Source organism: Myxocyprinus asiaticus, chromosome 11 (assembly GCF_019703515.2).
Source record: "Myxocyprinus asiaticus isolate MX2 ecotype Aquarium Trade chromosome 11, UBuf_Myxa_2, whole genome shotgun sequence".
NCBI lineage: Eukaryota > Metazoa > Chordata > Actinopteri > Cypriniformes > Catostomidae > Myxocyprinus > Myxocyprinus asiaticus.
In genome coordinates this window covers 44,541,065-44,557,581 of record NC_059354.1, presented here as the reverse complement: position 1 = coordinate 44,557,581, position 16,517 = coordinate 44,541,065, and the positions used below count along the sequence as shown (strand labels likewise).

Genomic DNA, 16,517 nt, shown 5'->3' with positions numbered 1-16,517 from the left:
TCAGATAAACCACTAATTATTGCTTTGTTCCGTGACGTATTTCAAATGTACTTCATCTATAGCCAACATTTGGCAAGCGATTATTTTGACAACTTTGCTAGTTGAATTGTAATGATAAATGATTTCATATTGCTGCGCTGCTCAGCGTGAACCGTAAGAGGGCGCGTCTCTATCTGCAGGGGTTTATAAATATACACACAAATTGTTTGATATACAATTGCTGGGTTTCCGTCCAAAATGTTTCTAATTTAAGCGCATTTCTAAAAATTAGACTTAAGAAAATACGAACTGTTGCGCATTTCCATCCACTACGTAATGCACATTATCATAAGGGAGCCGCCTCATCATGATTGAGCAGCTGAATGACCTCTCCCTGCTTTGGGGACAGTTTTATTTGCAAGATTGGAGCAAATATCTTATTTTATTAAATGCATCCACGAGACAACGCAGAACAAATGTAATATCTGATATAATGTGGGCTGAAATAGCTGCGATGCCCACACACACCGCCAGTCTCCGCATTCCTGGGAGTGCCCGCTCTCAAAACTGTTCTTGTGGATTGTGAGGACCCACTTTATCGACCAGCTGTGGTTAAACATTTCCAAATGACAAGCGCTATGTTCAAAGAATTGTGTGCCAAGGTCGGACCTTTTGATGGGCTAGTCACATCAAGCAATCGCACACTCATAACATACACAAATGGTCAAAACACGTCATTGTTTTGCGAATAAACCGTTTCCATCACCTTAATGCACATTTTAACTAATGCGAAACTCTAGAAAATCCACCTCCTCCTAGCGCATTAAATTAAGCTAATTCAGAAAGTTTATCATCAAGTATTTCCATTCAGGATTTCTTAAGCGCAATTTCAAAATGCGCATAAAAATAGTTGGATGGAAATCCACCTATTAAGTACTTTCTAGATAAACTTGATCATTTATACAGATAGGGAAAAAATATCGATATGTTAAAGTATCGTGATATTCTTTCTCGTGATATTGTGCAAATATCGATATTTTTATTAAAATTTTTCCACATTAATATTATGGTGATGGGAAAAAATTCTCTCTTTGCCAAATTGATCTAGGAATTCAACAACAGTCCCTTAGAAGGTGCAGTTATCATGCTTTACAAAATCACCCTCCCTTACTAAAATTTATTATGATTTTATAGTAACATTAACGAAGGTATTTTGACCAAAATGTTAGCGTCATATAAAATAGACTACCCTTTTAGGTGACATCTATTTTACTTTGTGTATTGAAACTGTGTTGTAATAAATAATGTTTTTAAAGGGTTTTGGCTACTATTGTATTCATAAATACAATAGTTTATTTTTTGAAAGACTAGCTGCATTGACCTAACCACAGAAATAGGGAGCCATTATGGTCTTATATGCTTATGGCTTTGCATTGTACATAGATATTAGGAAATAAACTAGCCTTGTTTTGTAAACTGGCATTTTTATATTAATTTAACAATACATTTGGTGATTTGGAAAAAGTTCTCAAGTCCGATGAAGACGAAAGAGAAACATTGAGTGAAATATTGCAATATATCGTAGTTTTGAATCGCAATACACCAAAAATAAAGAAAATCGCAATAATATTGTATCGTGACCTAAATATCGATATCATATCGCCAGTTACCTTGTGATTCCCACCCCTAATGATTTCTAGATAACTTTCTAAATAGACTTGGTTTAAATAAAATGAATACCTACACTGGCTAAGAATTATTATTTTTTTCTATTATTTCTGAACATCTGAGTTTATTAGATTTAAATTTATTTTACATTTATTTTGCATATGTACATTTTTCTTGCACACCTTTGTTTCCTATAATGAAAATAACTTTCAGGTTGCCTTAATTCTAATAAAGAACATACAATTTCAATCATGTTGGAGTACATTTAAAAGTTGAAAAAAATTGAATCGTGAATCGTCCATAAGTTTGATACAAATCGAGATAAATTATTATTTCTTTTTTTTTTTTTTTTACAAATTTCGCCCAGCCCTAGAAGAGGGACTCTAATATTTTTTTCACTGCCTCTCTTTCAGAGAGAATGTGAGAGAGATGAACAGAGCCAGCAGATGATAAACAGACATTCAGCAATAATCAAAGCAAAAACTAACACACAGCAAGATCAGCTCTCTGCTGAGAATCTGAGTAATTAAATTGCACTTTTGCATAAATTACTTGTGTGCGGTTATGTCCAGGAATGTATTCATACCAAATAACTCTTATAGAAGCCTTTTTAAATTTTTTATAACAAGGCCTTTTCATTAGTAGGCAACCCTTTTCCATGGATTTGTCAGGGCAAATAATTCACTAGGCAGACGAACAACAACAACAAAGTGTAAAAAAATCTGTTTAATTAGATTTTGTCTCAGATGTGTAACAAGACTTGAGCAAGTAGCTGACTTAAGCTCCTGTGGTGTGACGCATTAGAAAAAAGGCAAAGACCTTCGGTGAACAGCAGACAAAAGGGGTCAGGGCATGACTGAGCCCCCTGCACAAAGAGAACAGTGACGAACGTAGATGTCATCCCAAATTTACCCATCCCGCATGCTTGACGGGGCTTTACCACACCTCCAGGCTATATACTTGACTTGACTTGAAAAAAAAAAACATGGGACAAATGGGATAATTTTAGCTTGCCATCTTCAGCAAATGGTATTTAAATTTGCTATTATTCGCATTCATTGCGATTTGGTCTGACAGCCTTAGCCTTCCAGACAGAAGGGGGGGCGTTCCATTACGGCAACTCTTTAATTGCCTTTGGAAGCAGCAGGTCTAAAAGACAGTTGTCTATTTGGACAAAACTCACCCTAATTTTCCAGCAGCCAAACGTCTGGGCAAAAACGGCTGAAGACTGAAGCTGGTTTGTTTGGATAGGAAATAAAAGGCACCCTGAGGTTGTTGGATCTCCAGTTCGCTGCAAATACAGAGCAAGTGAAGAAAAGCCTAGAGGACTTTTGAAAGAACCCCACTGGTACTGTCTTTGGTTCAAGAGTGTAAGCCAAAACATAATCCGTTCCAATTGAGGAGGTCTCAGGACATCTTCAAGATGGTGGCATAACAGGTCAAGCTCTAGGCAAACACATAACATCTACGCAGGCTTCGCTGGCCCAATCCCTTTCTTATTTCATAAGTGTCACTAGAAAGCTCCTCTTTTTCACTAAAGCGGGTACCTGGAAGATTTATAAAATAAAAAAATAAAAATACATTTGGTTGATTTGTGTGTTGTAGGGTAAGGACGCCAGTGTGGAATTACATGTTTTATATGAAATATTTTAGCAAAGTTGGGAGCTTGCACATCCATTACAATGTCCTCACCGATGGCACGCAACAACAAACATAAAGCACTATCAATGTAGTCCGATTTACTACTGAATGACTCTGACCAATTCATTAAAAAAAAAAAACTAACTCAAAAGACTTAAAATTCAGTCTTAAAATCATGGGTTTTTGGTTTTAAATCAGTCTCACATCTCACTTGAAGTTGTTCACTAAAAATGAACCAAATAGCTCATTGTTGTGGTGCTGTGTAATAAATTATTGTGTGACTAAAATCAGTTTAATTACTGACCGATAGTTCATGGCAATGTGTAGGCCTATTTAAAGATACATATTCACAACATTTTGTATTATTAAATGGTACCAAAAGCATTTAAATATGTTACAAGTTCATTGTATTGTCCTAAAAGGTATTTAATTCGGAATCGTTAAGAAACCAGGGGCCAGATTCACAAAATGTTCTAAAGAATATAATTCTATTTTCTAAGAATGTTTTCAATTCTCATTTTTTTTAAACCGTCAACGTATATAGCTAGATACCGCCTACGAACTTCTTATAATTTATCCTAAGAATTTCTGTGAATCCAGCCCCAGAATCGTTCAATTCCATACAATTCTAATCCTTAGTTTCTTATGTAGATCAGAAGAATCTCTATGGATAAATTCCATTAAGGATAAAAATGCTCCTGAATAGGGGTGCACATTATGTCTGAGAAACGGAACAGGAAGGTGGAGCGGGTTCACGTGAGACACTGAGAATTGAAGAAACACAATTTTTCGGTGGACCCCCGAGCGAAATTTCGGGCCGCCGAAGCAAATTCAATGACATTCATCTAGTGTTCTAAATATGCTTGTCATCTGACACGCGCAGCTGTGTTTCGTGTGATTGTGTGCTATCTCTAAGTGCGAGTCCAGCAGGCGGGATCACTCGCCTTACTTAATCCGGTTTCTCTCTATCACTGCACAAACAAAAAATCTTGACCTGTTTAACCCTTGTGCGACCTTAGGGACATTTTTGTCTTTTTCATTTTTTTATTTCGATCATTTTGGCTGTGTTCATGCCAACGGCATAAATTTTGCCAAAGGTGTGTATTTTTGGGGGAATTTTTATATTTCAACCTCAGTTCCTATAATACATCTATTATGCACTGTGTACACAAAATAGTTACACTCAGGACCTTCAGGACAAAAATGTCCCCATTGAAACTCATTAAAACTGCAATATTTGATCCCAGTACCATTAAAGCATAAAAATCATTAATTCTATGATATTATGCTTTCATTCCAGAGCCCTGGTTTCAAAATTTAAATTGTTTTTTATATTTTTCACCAGATGGCACCATTTTTCTCATGTTTAGCCTATGGAGCAAATACATGCTATTTTCCTATTTTCTGTTTGCTGTATTATAAAGCGCTGCAGGCCAATTGAATAATTGATGCAGTTAAAATTGTGTGGGTGTGTTTGTATGTGTGTACGGAGAAATGTGTATGTGTGTGTGTGTAAATAACAGTGGCATTATGTAAACAAACTGGCTTTTAAAGGGTTAAAATCCTGAAAATGTATGAAAATTTGGTAGTTATGATCAGGACTGATGTTGGTTAAAAAAATCTAAGTCAGTGAAAGTCGAAAATAATATTAATATTTTATATAATATTTTTATGGTATTAATTTTGACGCAGACATTTTTGTCTTCCAAGGTGAGGTTGTTTTTTTTTTTTAAATCTGAGAAAATTATAATGCATCAAAATCAATGTAGTTGCTAATCACTCAACTCAATTTTATTTATAGAGTACTTTCAAAAACCACACTGGGTACCAAAGTGCTGTACATGGAGTTACAAAAAATAAAATCACATACAGCTTAAGAATACAACAAACATTTAAAACCGACAAAGACAAGGAGAAATTGACATAGTACAATTTATAATGCAATTAATTAAAAGCTAAGGAAAATAAATACGTTTTTAAGGCCCCCTGGAAAGACACTAGAGACGGAGATGATTTCATGGCCAACAGAAGCTCGTTCCAAAGTCTAGGGGCTGCCACCGTAAAAGCTCTATCACCTTGAGTTTTAAGGCGAGATCAAGGAACCGACAGACTCAGCTGATCACCAGAGCGGAGAGACCATGAAGGTTGATGCAAACTTATTAAATCAGAGATGTACTCTGGTGCTAGACCATGAAGAGCCTTAAATACCTATAACAACACTTTGTACTGGATTCTGTATTGGATCGGTAACCAATGTAGGGAAATCAATACTGGGGTAATATGGTCTCTTTTCCTGGTTCCAGTTAAAAGCCTAGCAGCTGAATTCTGGGCCAGCTGCAGGCGAGAGAGAGAGGCCTGACTCACACCCAGATACAAAGCATTACAATAGTCCAGACGAGAAGACACAAAGGCATGCACAACCTTCTCCAAATCATCAAAAGAGAGGATGGACTTCAACTTTGCTATAGATCTAAGATGGAAATAGCTATTTTTAACGACAGCATTTATTTGCCATTCAAACTTGAGCTCAGTGTCAAAAATAACACCCAGGTTTTTCACATAGGAAAGTTTTTTCCCTGGAAGCAATGACAAGTTGCCATCTAAATTTACCCCACATCCCCTTGGACCAAAAAGAATAAACTCTTGACTTATCCTCGTTTACTTGGAGAAAGTTGTTTGCCAACCAACACTTAATATCGGCCATGCATTTATACAGAGACTCAAAAGAGGGTTGCTTCCCATGTTTAATAGGAAAGTAAAGTTGAGAGTCATCAGCATTCAGATGGTAGTGTATGCCATGCTTATCAAAGATCTTTCCTAATGGAAGCATGTAAAGGGAGACTAAAACAGGTCCCAAGATGGAGCCCTGAGGAACCCCACACGTTAAAGGAACAACTGATGAAGAGAACAGTTCTCTAAACAGACTGAAATTGTTCTACCCTTGAGATATGAAGAGACCCAATCCAAGGCTAACCCCTGAATACCAACCTGGTCTCTTAGGCGATCGATAAGAATGTCATGATCGACCGTATCGAAAGCGGCACTAAGGTCCATCAGCAGAAGAGCAACAGGACTACCAGAATCCACACCTAATAAAATATCATTTAAAACTCTCAACAGAGCCGACTCTGTACTATGACCGGCTCTGAAACCAGACTGAAATTTAGAGCAAATTATTGCTAGCTAAAAAATTATTTAATTGTGCAAGCACCGTCTTCTCTTATATTTTTGACATAAAGGATCATTTTGATATAGGTAGAAAGCTGTTCATATCAGACGAATCAAGATTTGCTTTCTTAAGAAGAGGCTGAATAACAGCATGCTTGAAGCAGCTGGGAACAATACCAGTGGTCAGGCTATTGTTGACAATCGATAACACGCTTGGACAAATTGAGTCCTCCACCTCCTTAAACAAAGCGGATGGAATAACATCACACGAACCAGTAGGCTTCATATGTGCAATTATGTGTTTGAGTTGAGACAGGGACACAGGTACAAAACAGATCAACAGATTTTGCGGAACAGAATAGGTAACAGGATCATTACTAACAGATAAGATCTATGTCTCCGTGGCAACACGCTCATCAAGCCAAGTGATAAGATACGCGGTCTGTGAGCGTATACCAGCAATTTTAAAAGTAAACAATTTTAAAAACTGCTCACATGTGTCTACCGAAGGGGAGATGGAGGTAAGGGCAATTGGATGAAGAAATGATGTAATGGTAGAAAAAAGATCTTTAGAATTATGACAGTTCTTTGGAATGATTTTGGAAAAATAACTTGATCTGGCTAATTTAACTGCTCTTTGAAATTTATTCAAATGGTCTCTCAAAATTTCATAGGAAACTTGTAATTTATCTTTGAGCCACTTTTGCTCAGCCTTCCTGCACTCCTGCCTAAAAGCACGGGTATTAAAATTCAACCAGGGCTGAGCCTTGACTTTTTTCTTCCTAATTTTTAACGGAGCCACAATGTTTAAGATGCCAGAACATGACGAGTTGAACTGGGAGACCAACTCCTCAGGCCCCATACCAGAAAATGGAGACTCCAGCAGTGAATTCAGTGGAGAAACATTAAAAGCAGCTGAAAAACTACTAGCGGTAGAGGGAGAGATAAAACGAGATGCAACAGCAACAGGGCCATCATTAGCCTGATCATTGCATGAAAAAATATGGTCTGAGAACAGTGTCAGCAATTTGCACATTGCTAATGGAAAAACCAAGAGATAAAACCAGATCAAGAGTATGACCACATATATGTGTAGGGCCAGCAACACTCTGAAATAAACCAGGGGTCTCGAAGGACAACACACTTGAATATTAAAATCCCCAAAATTAAAATGTTATCCGAGCAAGGAATAATAGCAGATAAAAAGTCAGAATTCATTTATAAAATCTTTGTGATATGACGAAGGTCTGTAGAAGAGAGCACATAACACAGATTTAAATGAGTTCAGCATAATCAACTGAGCTTCAAATGTACAAAATGCCTCGGCAAACAAAACCCTGCATTTAAACTTGTTTTTAAAAATAACTGCAAGGCCCCCACCCCTACCAACTGCCCTAGGGGAGCTAAAGTAGCTACAGTCAGGAGGTGAAAATTCGGAAAGAGGAGCCATGTCGCCGTTGCTGAGCCAAGTCTCTGTAACAAATAGAAAATCCATGCGAGAGAAAAGATAGTTCAGAATAAAGGATTTGTGAGAGAGAGATCTTGTATTGATCAGTGCGCCATTGTCACTGAGATAGAGTCAGACAAAAGTTGAGAATTACCTTATGTATTTCCTGCTACCGCTACCCAGGGAACGTAGATTTTTTAAATTAGCACCACGGTCTTCACGCCGCCACCTCGAATCCAAGATCCGCGATGGTCGCCACCCTGATCCAGATGAAAACGGAAATACAGGCACCAAGTATGAACCCCTCAAAGTCAGCAGCACTTCAACACCATCCAGCACTGAGGCCACAGAGCAGGAGAAAGTAATCCGCCGAGAATTCTTCGAACTCACCAAGCGTCCAGCCCGCTTTCGATGCTTCCTTCGGCATTTCTTCTGCAAGCACAAACACCCAGGCAGGTGGCAGACTTGCATCTGCGTGACTGGCACAGCATGGGAAGGGAGACGCCAGATGACACCAGGATCTCGTATCAAACAGTCAGTTACCACCGTTCGAAAATTTAAAAGAGCCAAACGATCATAGACCAGAACAGAGCAAACCATGTGAGAAATAAAGCCGATAATAAAGATAGAAACTAGAATTAAAACAGATAAGAAGGATAAGCCACGATGGCCATGACTGCAAGCCGGTAAACAACCTGGCACCATCATCGCCTTACTCCAAAGTAACTGACTGAGATAATCCCAACAAAAAAAATTCCCCTTAGCATTTTGTATATGGAAAATAATTCATTTTTTGTGTTTTTTTTCCTCCATAAAAATCAACAGTGGCATTATATAAACAAACTGGCATTTAAAGGATTAAAATTCTGAAAATTAATGAATATTTGGTAGTTATGATCAGGAGTGATGTTGGCATTGAAAGTGGAAAATAATATTAATATATAATATTATGGCAGTTTTGACGCGGACCTCTGAGTAACTTTTTTTTATTGATGCACAAGGGTTAAATTATACTGATATTTTCCCCCTTAAAGCATTGAGGAACAACATCTCAAACGGCCAACATTCTAACCACCGACGAGGAAAACAGCTTAAACCATGTGTCGTGTGCCAACAATTGTGTGTCATGTGGTTATTTTAAACTACACATCACCCGTAATAAAATTCTGTTCTAATGATGTTAGACATTAGAAAACAAACCATGTTTGCCTTCAGATATTCATATAATCTCTACAGAGATGACTTTAATCAAAAGCTTAATGAAGCATTTATTTTTGTTTTTATATATTTTTATTTATATATATTATATATTTTATTATTTCCTTTGTTGCACTGCTTTCAGAAGATGTCGGATTTCTTGAAATTTTATAATAATAATAATAATAATAACAACAATAATAATACTAGTCAACAACAACAGACTGAAATGTGGAATAAGTGTGCAATTTAGCATTATGGTATGATTGATTTCTTTTTTCTTTGACTATGTTTGTCAAGTTACAAATAAAGAGAAAATTATACTGAAAGAGGAAGTAGTTTTTACCTAAAGTTATATTCACTGACTGGATTATTTAAAAAAGGCATTACAGTATGGTTATTTAATATATAAACCAAGTTTTATTTATTTTTTATTATTATTATTTTTTTTTTTTTTTATTTAACAATATCGTGATATAAAATAATTCATATCATGAAATTAGATTTTGGTCATATCACCCACCCCTACTCCTGAATATACAGAAATGATTATGATTGTATGAACAACGAATGTCAATGAACATATGACAAAGAGACGCATTAGTAAAACCCACCACTGGGAACTAGGAACGATAGTGCCCACATTAATAGTGTCGTGCTAATTTCTTGTCTTAGATTTTTTCGATTCTGCAAGCAGTCAAAATAATCCGTCAAGGAATCCCAGTGGCATTCTGTGCTGTGGCATCCTATATTTAGCTGACAGACCCTTTCACAGAGAAAAGGACATTGCTGACTCTGTCTTGAGCCTGGTTAGCACACAGATTCCCAGAACCAGTAATGAAATCTGCAGTCCAAAGAAAGAGCTAACCCTATATATTCAAAATAAGCATCATCCAATCAACTGCAACATTACAGTGTCATGTCTACATTAAATAAAAATCTAATCACAAAATAAAAAAGTAGAGGTAAACTTGCTTTTTAACAGATACTCAACTAAAAATGACTGCATGATCAGTAGTACAAAGACAATTACACTACATAACAGGGCTGGGCGATATGGCTTCAGAAATAATATCTATATATCTATATTTATCAGCAAATTGACGATATTCATTATACAGTTGAAGTCAGAAGTTTCCATACACTTAGGCTGAAGACATTAAAACAAATTTTTTAACCACTCCACAGATTTGAGCAAACTACAGTTTTGGCAAGATGTTTAGTACATCTACTTTGTGCAAGACACAAGTAATTTTTTCCAAAAATGTTTACAGACCGATTGTTTCACTTTTAATTGACTATAATCACAATTCCAGTGTCTCAGAAGTTTACATACACCAAGTTAACTGTGCCTTTAAGCAGCTTGGAAAATTCCAGAAAATGATGTCAAGCCTTTAGACAATTAGCTAATTAGCTTCTGATTGGAGGTGTACTGAATTGGAGTTGTACCTGTGGATGTATTTTAAGGCCTACCTTCAAACTCAGTGCCTCTAGGTTTGAAATCATGGGAAAATCAAAAGATATCAGCCAATGTGGACCTCCACAAGTCTGGTTCATCCTTGGGAGCAATATCCAAATGCCTGAAGGCACCATGTTCAGCTATACAAACAATAGTACGCAAGTATAAACACCATGGGACCACGCAGCCATCATACCGCTCAAGGTTCTGTCTCCTAGAGATGAACATAGTTTGGAGCGAAAAGTGCAAATCAATCCCAGAACAACAGCAAAGTACCTTGTGAAGATGCTGGAGGAAACAGGTAGACAAGTATCTATATCTACAGTAAAACGAATCCTATATCGATATAACCTGAAAGGCTGCTCAGCAAGGAAGATGCCACTGCCCCAAAACCACCAAAAAAAGCCAGACTACAGTTTGCAAGTGCACATGGGGACAAAGATCTTACTTTTTGGAGAAATGTCCTCTGGTCTGATGAAACAAAAATTTAACTGTTTGGCAATAATGACCATTGTTATGTTTGGAGAAAAAAGGGTGAGGCTTGCAAGCCGAAGAACACCATCCAAACCTTGAAGAATGGGGCTGGCAGCATCATGTTGTGGGGGTGCTTTGCTGCAGGAGGAACTGGTGCACTTCACAAAATAGATGGCATCATGAGGAAGGAAAATGATGTGGATATATTGAAGCAACATCTCAAGACATCAGCCAGGAAGTTAAAGCTCGGTCGCAAATGGGTCTTCCAAATGCACAATGACACCAAGCATACCTCCAAAGTTGTGGCAAAATGGCTTAAGGACAACAAAGTCAAGGTACTGAAGTGGCCATATCAAAGCCCTGACCACAATCCGATAGAAAATTTGTGGGCAGAACTGAAAAAGCATGTGTGAGCAAGGACCCAACAAACCTGACTGGTTACACCAGTTCTGTCTGGATGAATGGGCCAAAAATCCAGCAACTTACTGTGAGAAGCTTGTGGAAGGCTACCCAAAAAGTTTGACCCAAGTTAAACAATTTAAAGGCAATGCCACCAAATACTAACAAAGTGTATTTAAACTTCTGACCCATTGGGAATGTCATGAAATAAATAAAAGCTGAAATAAATCATACTCTCTGCTATTATTCTGACATTTCACAATCTTAAAATAAAGTAGTGATCCTAACTGACCTAAGACAGGGAATGTTTTCAATGATTAAATGTCAGGAATTGTGAAAAACCGACTTTAAATTTATTTGGCTGAGGTGTATGCAAACTTATGACTTAATCGATAATTATGTTTTTGCTTTGAAATAAGAGTGTTATTTTTTTTGTTGTTGTTTTTTTTTAATCAGAGGAACTATCATTTCATCTAAACAGCCATTGTAGCCATGAAGAATTACTATTTCAAAGGCATTAAATAAAAATCTATTTAAAAATGAAGGCATGTTTCCCCCAGTTTTTCATTAAATTAACACAAGGGAGAGTAAAATGTAATCATTTTCATTGATTTGCACGTTTATACTTAACATACAATCATATATGGAAGCTTAAAAATCGTATTTACCTTCATATATTTTTACTAAAACATTTTTCTTTGTTAATGAACAAGGTGTGCAAAAACTACTTCACTTATTTTTTTTGGAAAGCTGATGAATATTGCATAGTACAAAATTATTACTGTGGAACCCAGTCAAGTTTATTATTATTATTATAATACTGAATTATTATTTTCAGGATAAGAATTGTTAAAGATAAATTTATATATTTCTGTCCTATTTACTTCACCCTAAACTGGGGTTTTTAATTATTTTGACACTGCAAGTGCAGTCGTGTTTATTTCTCTTTCACCAGGAGCTTTTATTATGAAATAGAAAGTGCAATGTTTGTTTGACAGTTATGAGTTTCAGATCTTGCGAACCGCTGTCAAACTCTACTGTTCCGCGTTTGTAGATTTGTATAAGAACTTTATAGCGGTTACTAATGTTTGGAATTATGCAAATGCTTGAACCGGCAGTACTTTACAATGCTGGTGAACTGAAACACTAGCCCATGAGCCCCGCCGTCCCCGTGGGTGCACACAGATCAGCACCTCACCAGATCATTATGAAGCATACACAGACCATGTTTATCGGTCTTTAATTGCAGGCTTTGGCAGTTAAATAAATCACATATGGTTATCTCTCCATTTTGATGTTATTTTGATTAATTATACAGCCCTAAAGGATGATAGCGAAGATAGCGAATTTAGTCTACTGATGCACTTTATGAAACTTAATGGCTAAATAAAAAGGCTTATTAAAATCACTGCGATATTGTTGAATTAACAGCTTTAAAAGTTTTTAACAGCAGTAGGCTATCAAGTATTCATGTAAACATTCAGAAAGAAAATACAACATAAAACTACTACTGGTCTTTACTGTATGATTATAATACATTAATACTTTTTAAAGCTACTAAAGTTACTCGGTCGAGAGCAGTGAGTGTTTTCTCGTTTTTTTGTTCTGGTTGTTTGATTATTATAATGACACTAGAAAGCAGCATGTCTATTAGCTTACATTTATACTTACAAGTCCGACATTTTAATACAAATCAGCTTTTTTCTCCACTGTTTACATTCACTTTAGACATCACTCTCTGTGTTTACATGAATACCTCACCAAGACGGGCATTTTGGCAGAATTTTGAAATGTATTTGACCGTTCAGGTGCGCATTAGCGCAAGCATTTTCGGAACACGCGCATGTTCAGCGCACACACACACGCCACCTGTCAATCAAACATGACGCAGCTGTTACTAGATCACTAGCAAATTAAAAAATTACAAACTCTGGATTTTTTTTCAACACCTGAATAAGAATATGAACTTTCTAATAAGTGACACAGGCCTAAGCTATCACAAATACAGCCGTTATTTTTAGTTATTGACGTTTTAATCAGTCTGTTTGTCCGGTCGGGCAAGTAAAATTGTCTTTCACTTGCACTTTTAAAAATCCACTTGTTCCGGACATGCGATAATGTCAAGCCCTGATTAAATATTGCATTCAACATTCTCCGATATTTTTTTTTCTTCTGCAGTATAGCTCCTAAAGTAAATGTACGTTGTTTCAAAGGAGTTTTAGATATTTTTGAAAACAAGCCAAAAAAAGACTAATCAAAAACGTATTTTGTTCCAGTGAATAATGGGCTAAAACTACACTCACCTTTATGTTCACTTCGATCCATCTTTAACTCAACTCAACTTTATTTATATAGCACTTTTTAAACGTTTACGTTATCCAAAGTGCTTAACAATTTTTGTCAAACAAACAATAAAAAGGAAGAAAACCATAAAACATAGACATACCTTTACAACACACTTGAAAATTTCTTCACTTTCTTGCAATCACTTTTGTATAACGCAAATCTAATAAATCAGAATAATAATGACAATTCAGCATTATATTATAATACACCTTACATGTCCCAGTAATAATTTAGTATTATGCAATGTTAAACTGGAATTTCAAAAATAATCAGTGAAGTAGCTTTACACACCTTGTTCATTCACAAAAATGTATTTGAAAGTAAATAATGCTTTTTATTAAGCTACTATGTATAATTGTATATGAAATATATAAAGTGAACAATTGAAAATGATTGGATTTCATCCTCCCTTGTGTCTATTTAATAAAAAACTAATTATTTTTAAAGAGATTTTTATTTAACATATTTTAATTATTGAATCTACTTGGCTACAATGGCTGTTTGGATGAAATGATGGTTCCTCTGATAAAAATAATAATAATAATAATAAAAAACACTTTTGAGCCATTTCAGAGAAAATACATAATTATCAAGATATACACTGATCATCCACAACATTAAAACCACCTGCCTAATATTGTGTAGGCCCCCCTCGTGCTGCCAAAACAGCACCAACCTGCATCTCAAAATAGCATTCTGAGATTATATTCTTCTCACCACAATTGTACAGAGGGGTTATCTGAGTTACCGTAGACTTTGTCAGTTCGAACCAGTCTGGCCATTCTCTGTTGACCTCTCTGATCAACAAGGCATTTCCATCCTCATTGGATGTTTTTTTTTTTTTTTTTTGGGCACCATTCGGTGTAAATTCTAGAGACTGTTGTGCATGAAAATCCCAGGAGATCAGCAGTTACAGAAATACTCAAACCAGCCCGTTTGGCACCAACAATCATCCATGCGATTATCTTATCAGCCAATCGTATGGCAGCAGTGCAGTGCATATAATCATGCAGATACGGGTCAGGAGCTTCAGTTAATGTTCACATCAACCATCAGAATGGGGAAAAAATGTGATCTCAGTGATTTGGACCGTGGCATTATTGTTGGTGTTAGATGGGCTGGTTTGAGTATTTCTGTAACTGCTGATCTCCTGGGATTTTCACGCACAACAGTCTCTAGAATTTACTAAAAATAATAAAACATCCAGTGAGAGGCAGTTCTGCGGATGGAAACACCTTGTTGATGAGAGAGGTCAACAGAGAATGGCCAGACTGGTTCGAACTGACAAAATCTACGGTAAATCAGATAACCGTTCTGTACAATTGTGGTGAGAAGAATAGCATCACAGAATGCTATTCTGAGATGTGGGTTGGCAGCACGAGGGGGACCTACACAATATTAGACAGGTGGTTATGTTGTGGCTGTATATTAAATATCATCAATAGGCTGAAAAATATTGAGATATAATTTAAGACATATCGTCCAGCCCCAGTGACTAGATTTTAAATTATTGTCGCAATCAATTATTTTTGGTCGCATTTGCGACCATTTTAGTCGCAGTTTGGAGCCCTGATTTAGCCTTCTGCAATCATTATAGCACAAAAGGCTGTGGTTTAAAAATATTAGAAAGAATAGTTGACCAAGACCATATCACAACTAAAGTGGACCAAAAAGAGATCCAAGTGCATTTTCAATTCCAGGTACAATGTGAATGCAAACAGAATTGGATTCTTCACTTTTACACTTCACTTGTGGTTCAGCTGAAAAAGAGTTTGTTTCTATTAAACAACACTCAAGTGTGAAGTATTTCTACCGTAATTATTAGGAAACAAAGACAAATGCTTTCAACCTTGAATTAAAAGCAGAAGCAACACAAGATGTTAAAATGTTTCATACTGCATGTTAAAAAAAAAAAAAAAAAAAGGCAATACGATTTTTTTTCCACCAAATCATGCAGTAAAACGATGGCTGCCACTGTCCATTTGTTGCAGCAAGTTGATCCAATTTCCACCCAGCTACCACAAATAAATATCCCTGCAAGTCCACCAAAAGCAGGCGGCCCATTTCCACCATTATGGAAGAGTAAAATCTTTGCAGAAGTCCGAATCTCCATTGATCTGAGTGCAAGCAGATCGGGGAGTCCACTCTCAAGCCCAGCGGGAGCAGCATTTCCGTGTGTTGTCAGAGCGGCTCGGCGCTCATTTCTTACAGAGAGACAAACACAGAAAGCCTTACCAACAGCTTGAGCAAACAGAGCACATAAAAAAGGCCTATTCACACAAAGGCCGAATTGCAAACAAGATTTTGAATAGAAACTAGGGCTGAAAATTGACAATTACTTTAGAATACAGGATTTTCAGCGCAACGCATATTAGTTTCAGTCTTGGTATGAATAGACCTTTCATCTGCGATACATTTCACATTTGGTGTGAATAGGCCTTAACCCGCCAGTGTGGCCACAGCATGACCGCTTCCTAATCTCGAACCGCATCACTCAGACAAACAGAGAACACGTGTTTCTCCCAAGCCACCCAGAGCGAACGTGCAGAAGAGATAATAACTGAGTGTCTCCAACCGCAGCAAAAATCAGCAGATGCAAATAAACTGGCTTGGTTTGAAATAATTACGCACAGCTCAGTGCACAAAGAAGAAAATCCGTGGAAGAGGGTCCCAGAGTCCACAGCTGTACACAAGGTCGGAGACATCATCAGAAAAGACACTGTATATCGAGCTGGATTA

General features: G+C 36.7%; 1 protein-coding gene across 3 annotated transcripts in view; it reads right to left on the bottom strand.

Moving 5' to 3' along the window:
- The window catches only part of LOC127447972 (double-stranded RNA-specific editase 1-like), a 203,684-nt gene that overhangs the window by 163,549 nt on the left and 23,618 nt on the right, over window positions 1-16,517 (bottom strand). Inside the window, exon 2 of one of the 3 annotated variants that reach the window (XM_051710243.1) lies at window positions 8,058-8,382. The exons of the other annotated variants lie outside the window; for them this stretch is intronic. Within the exon in view, the coding sequence (XP_051566203.1) occupies window positions 8,058-8,374 (317 nt within the window). The 5' untranslated portion in view covers window positions 8,375-8,382. The remainder of the gene's footprint in view (window positions 1-8,057; window positions 8,383-16,517) is intronic. 3 annotated transcript variants of the gene reach the window in all.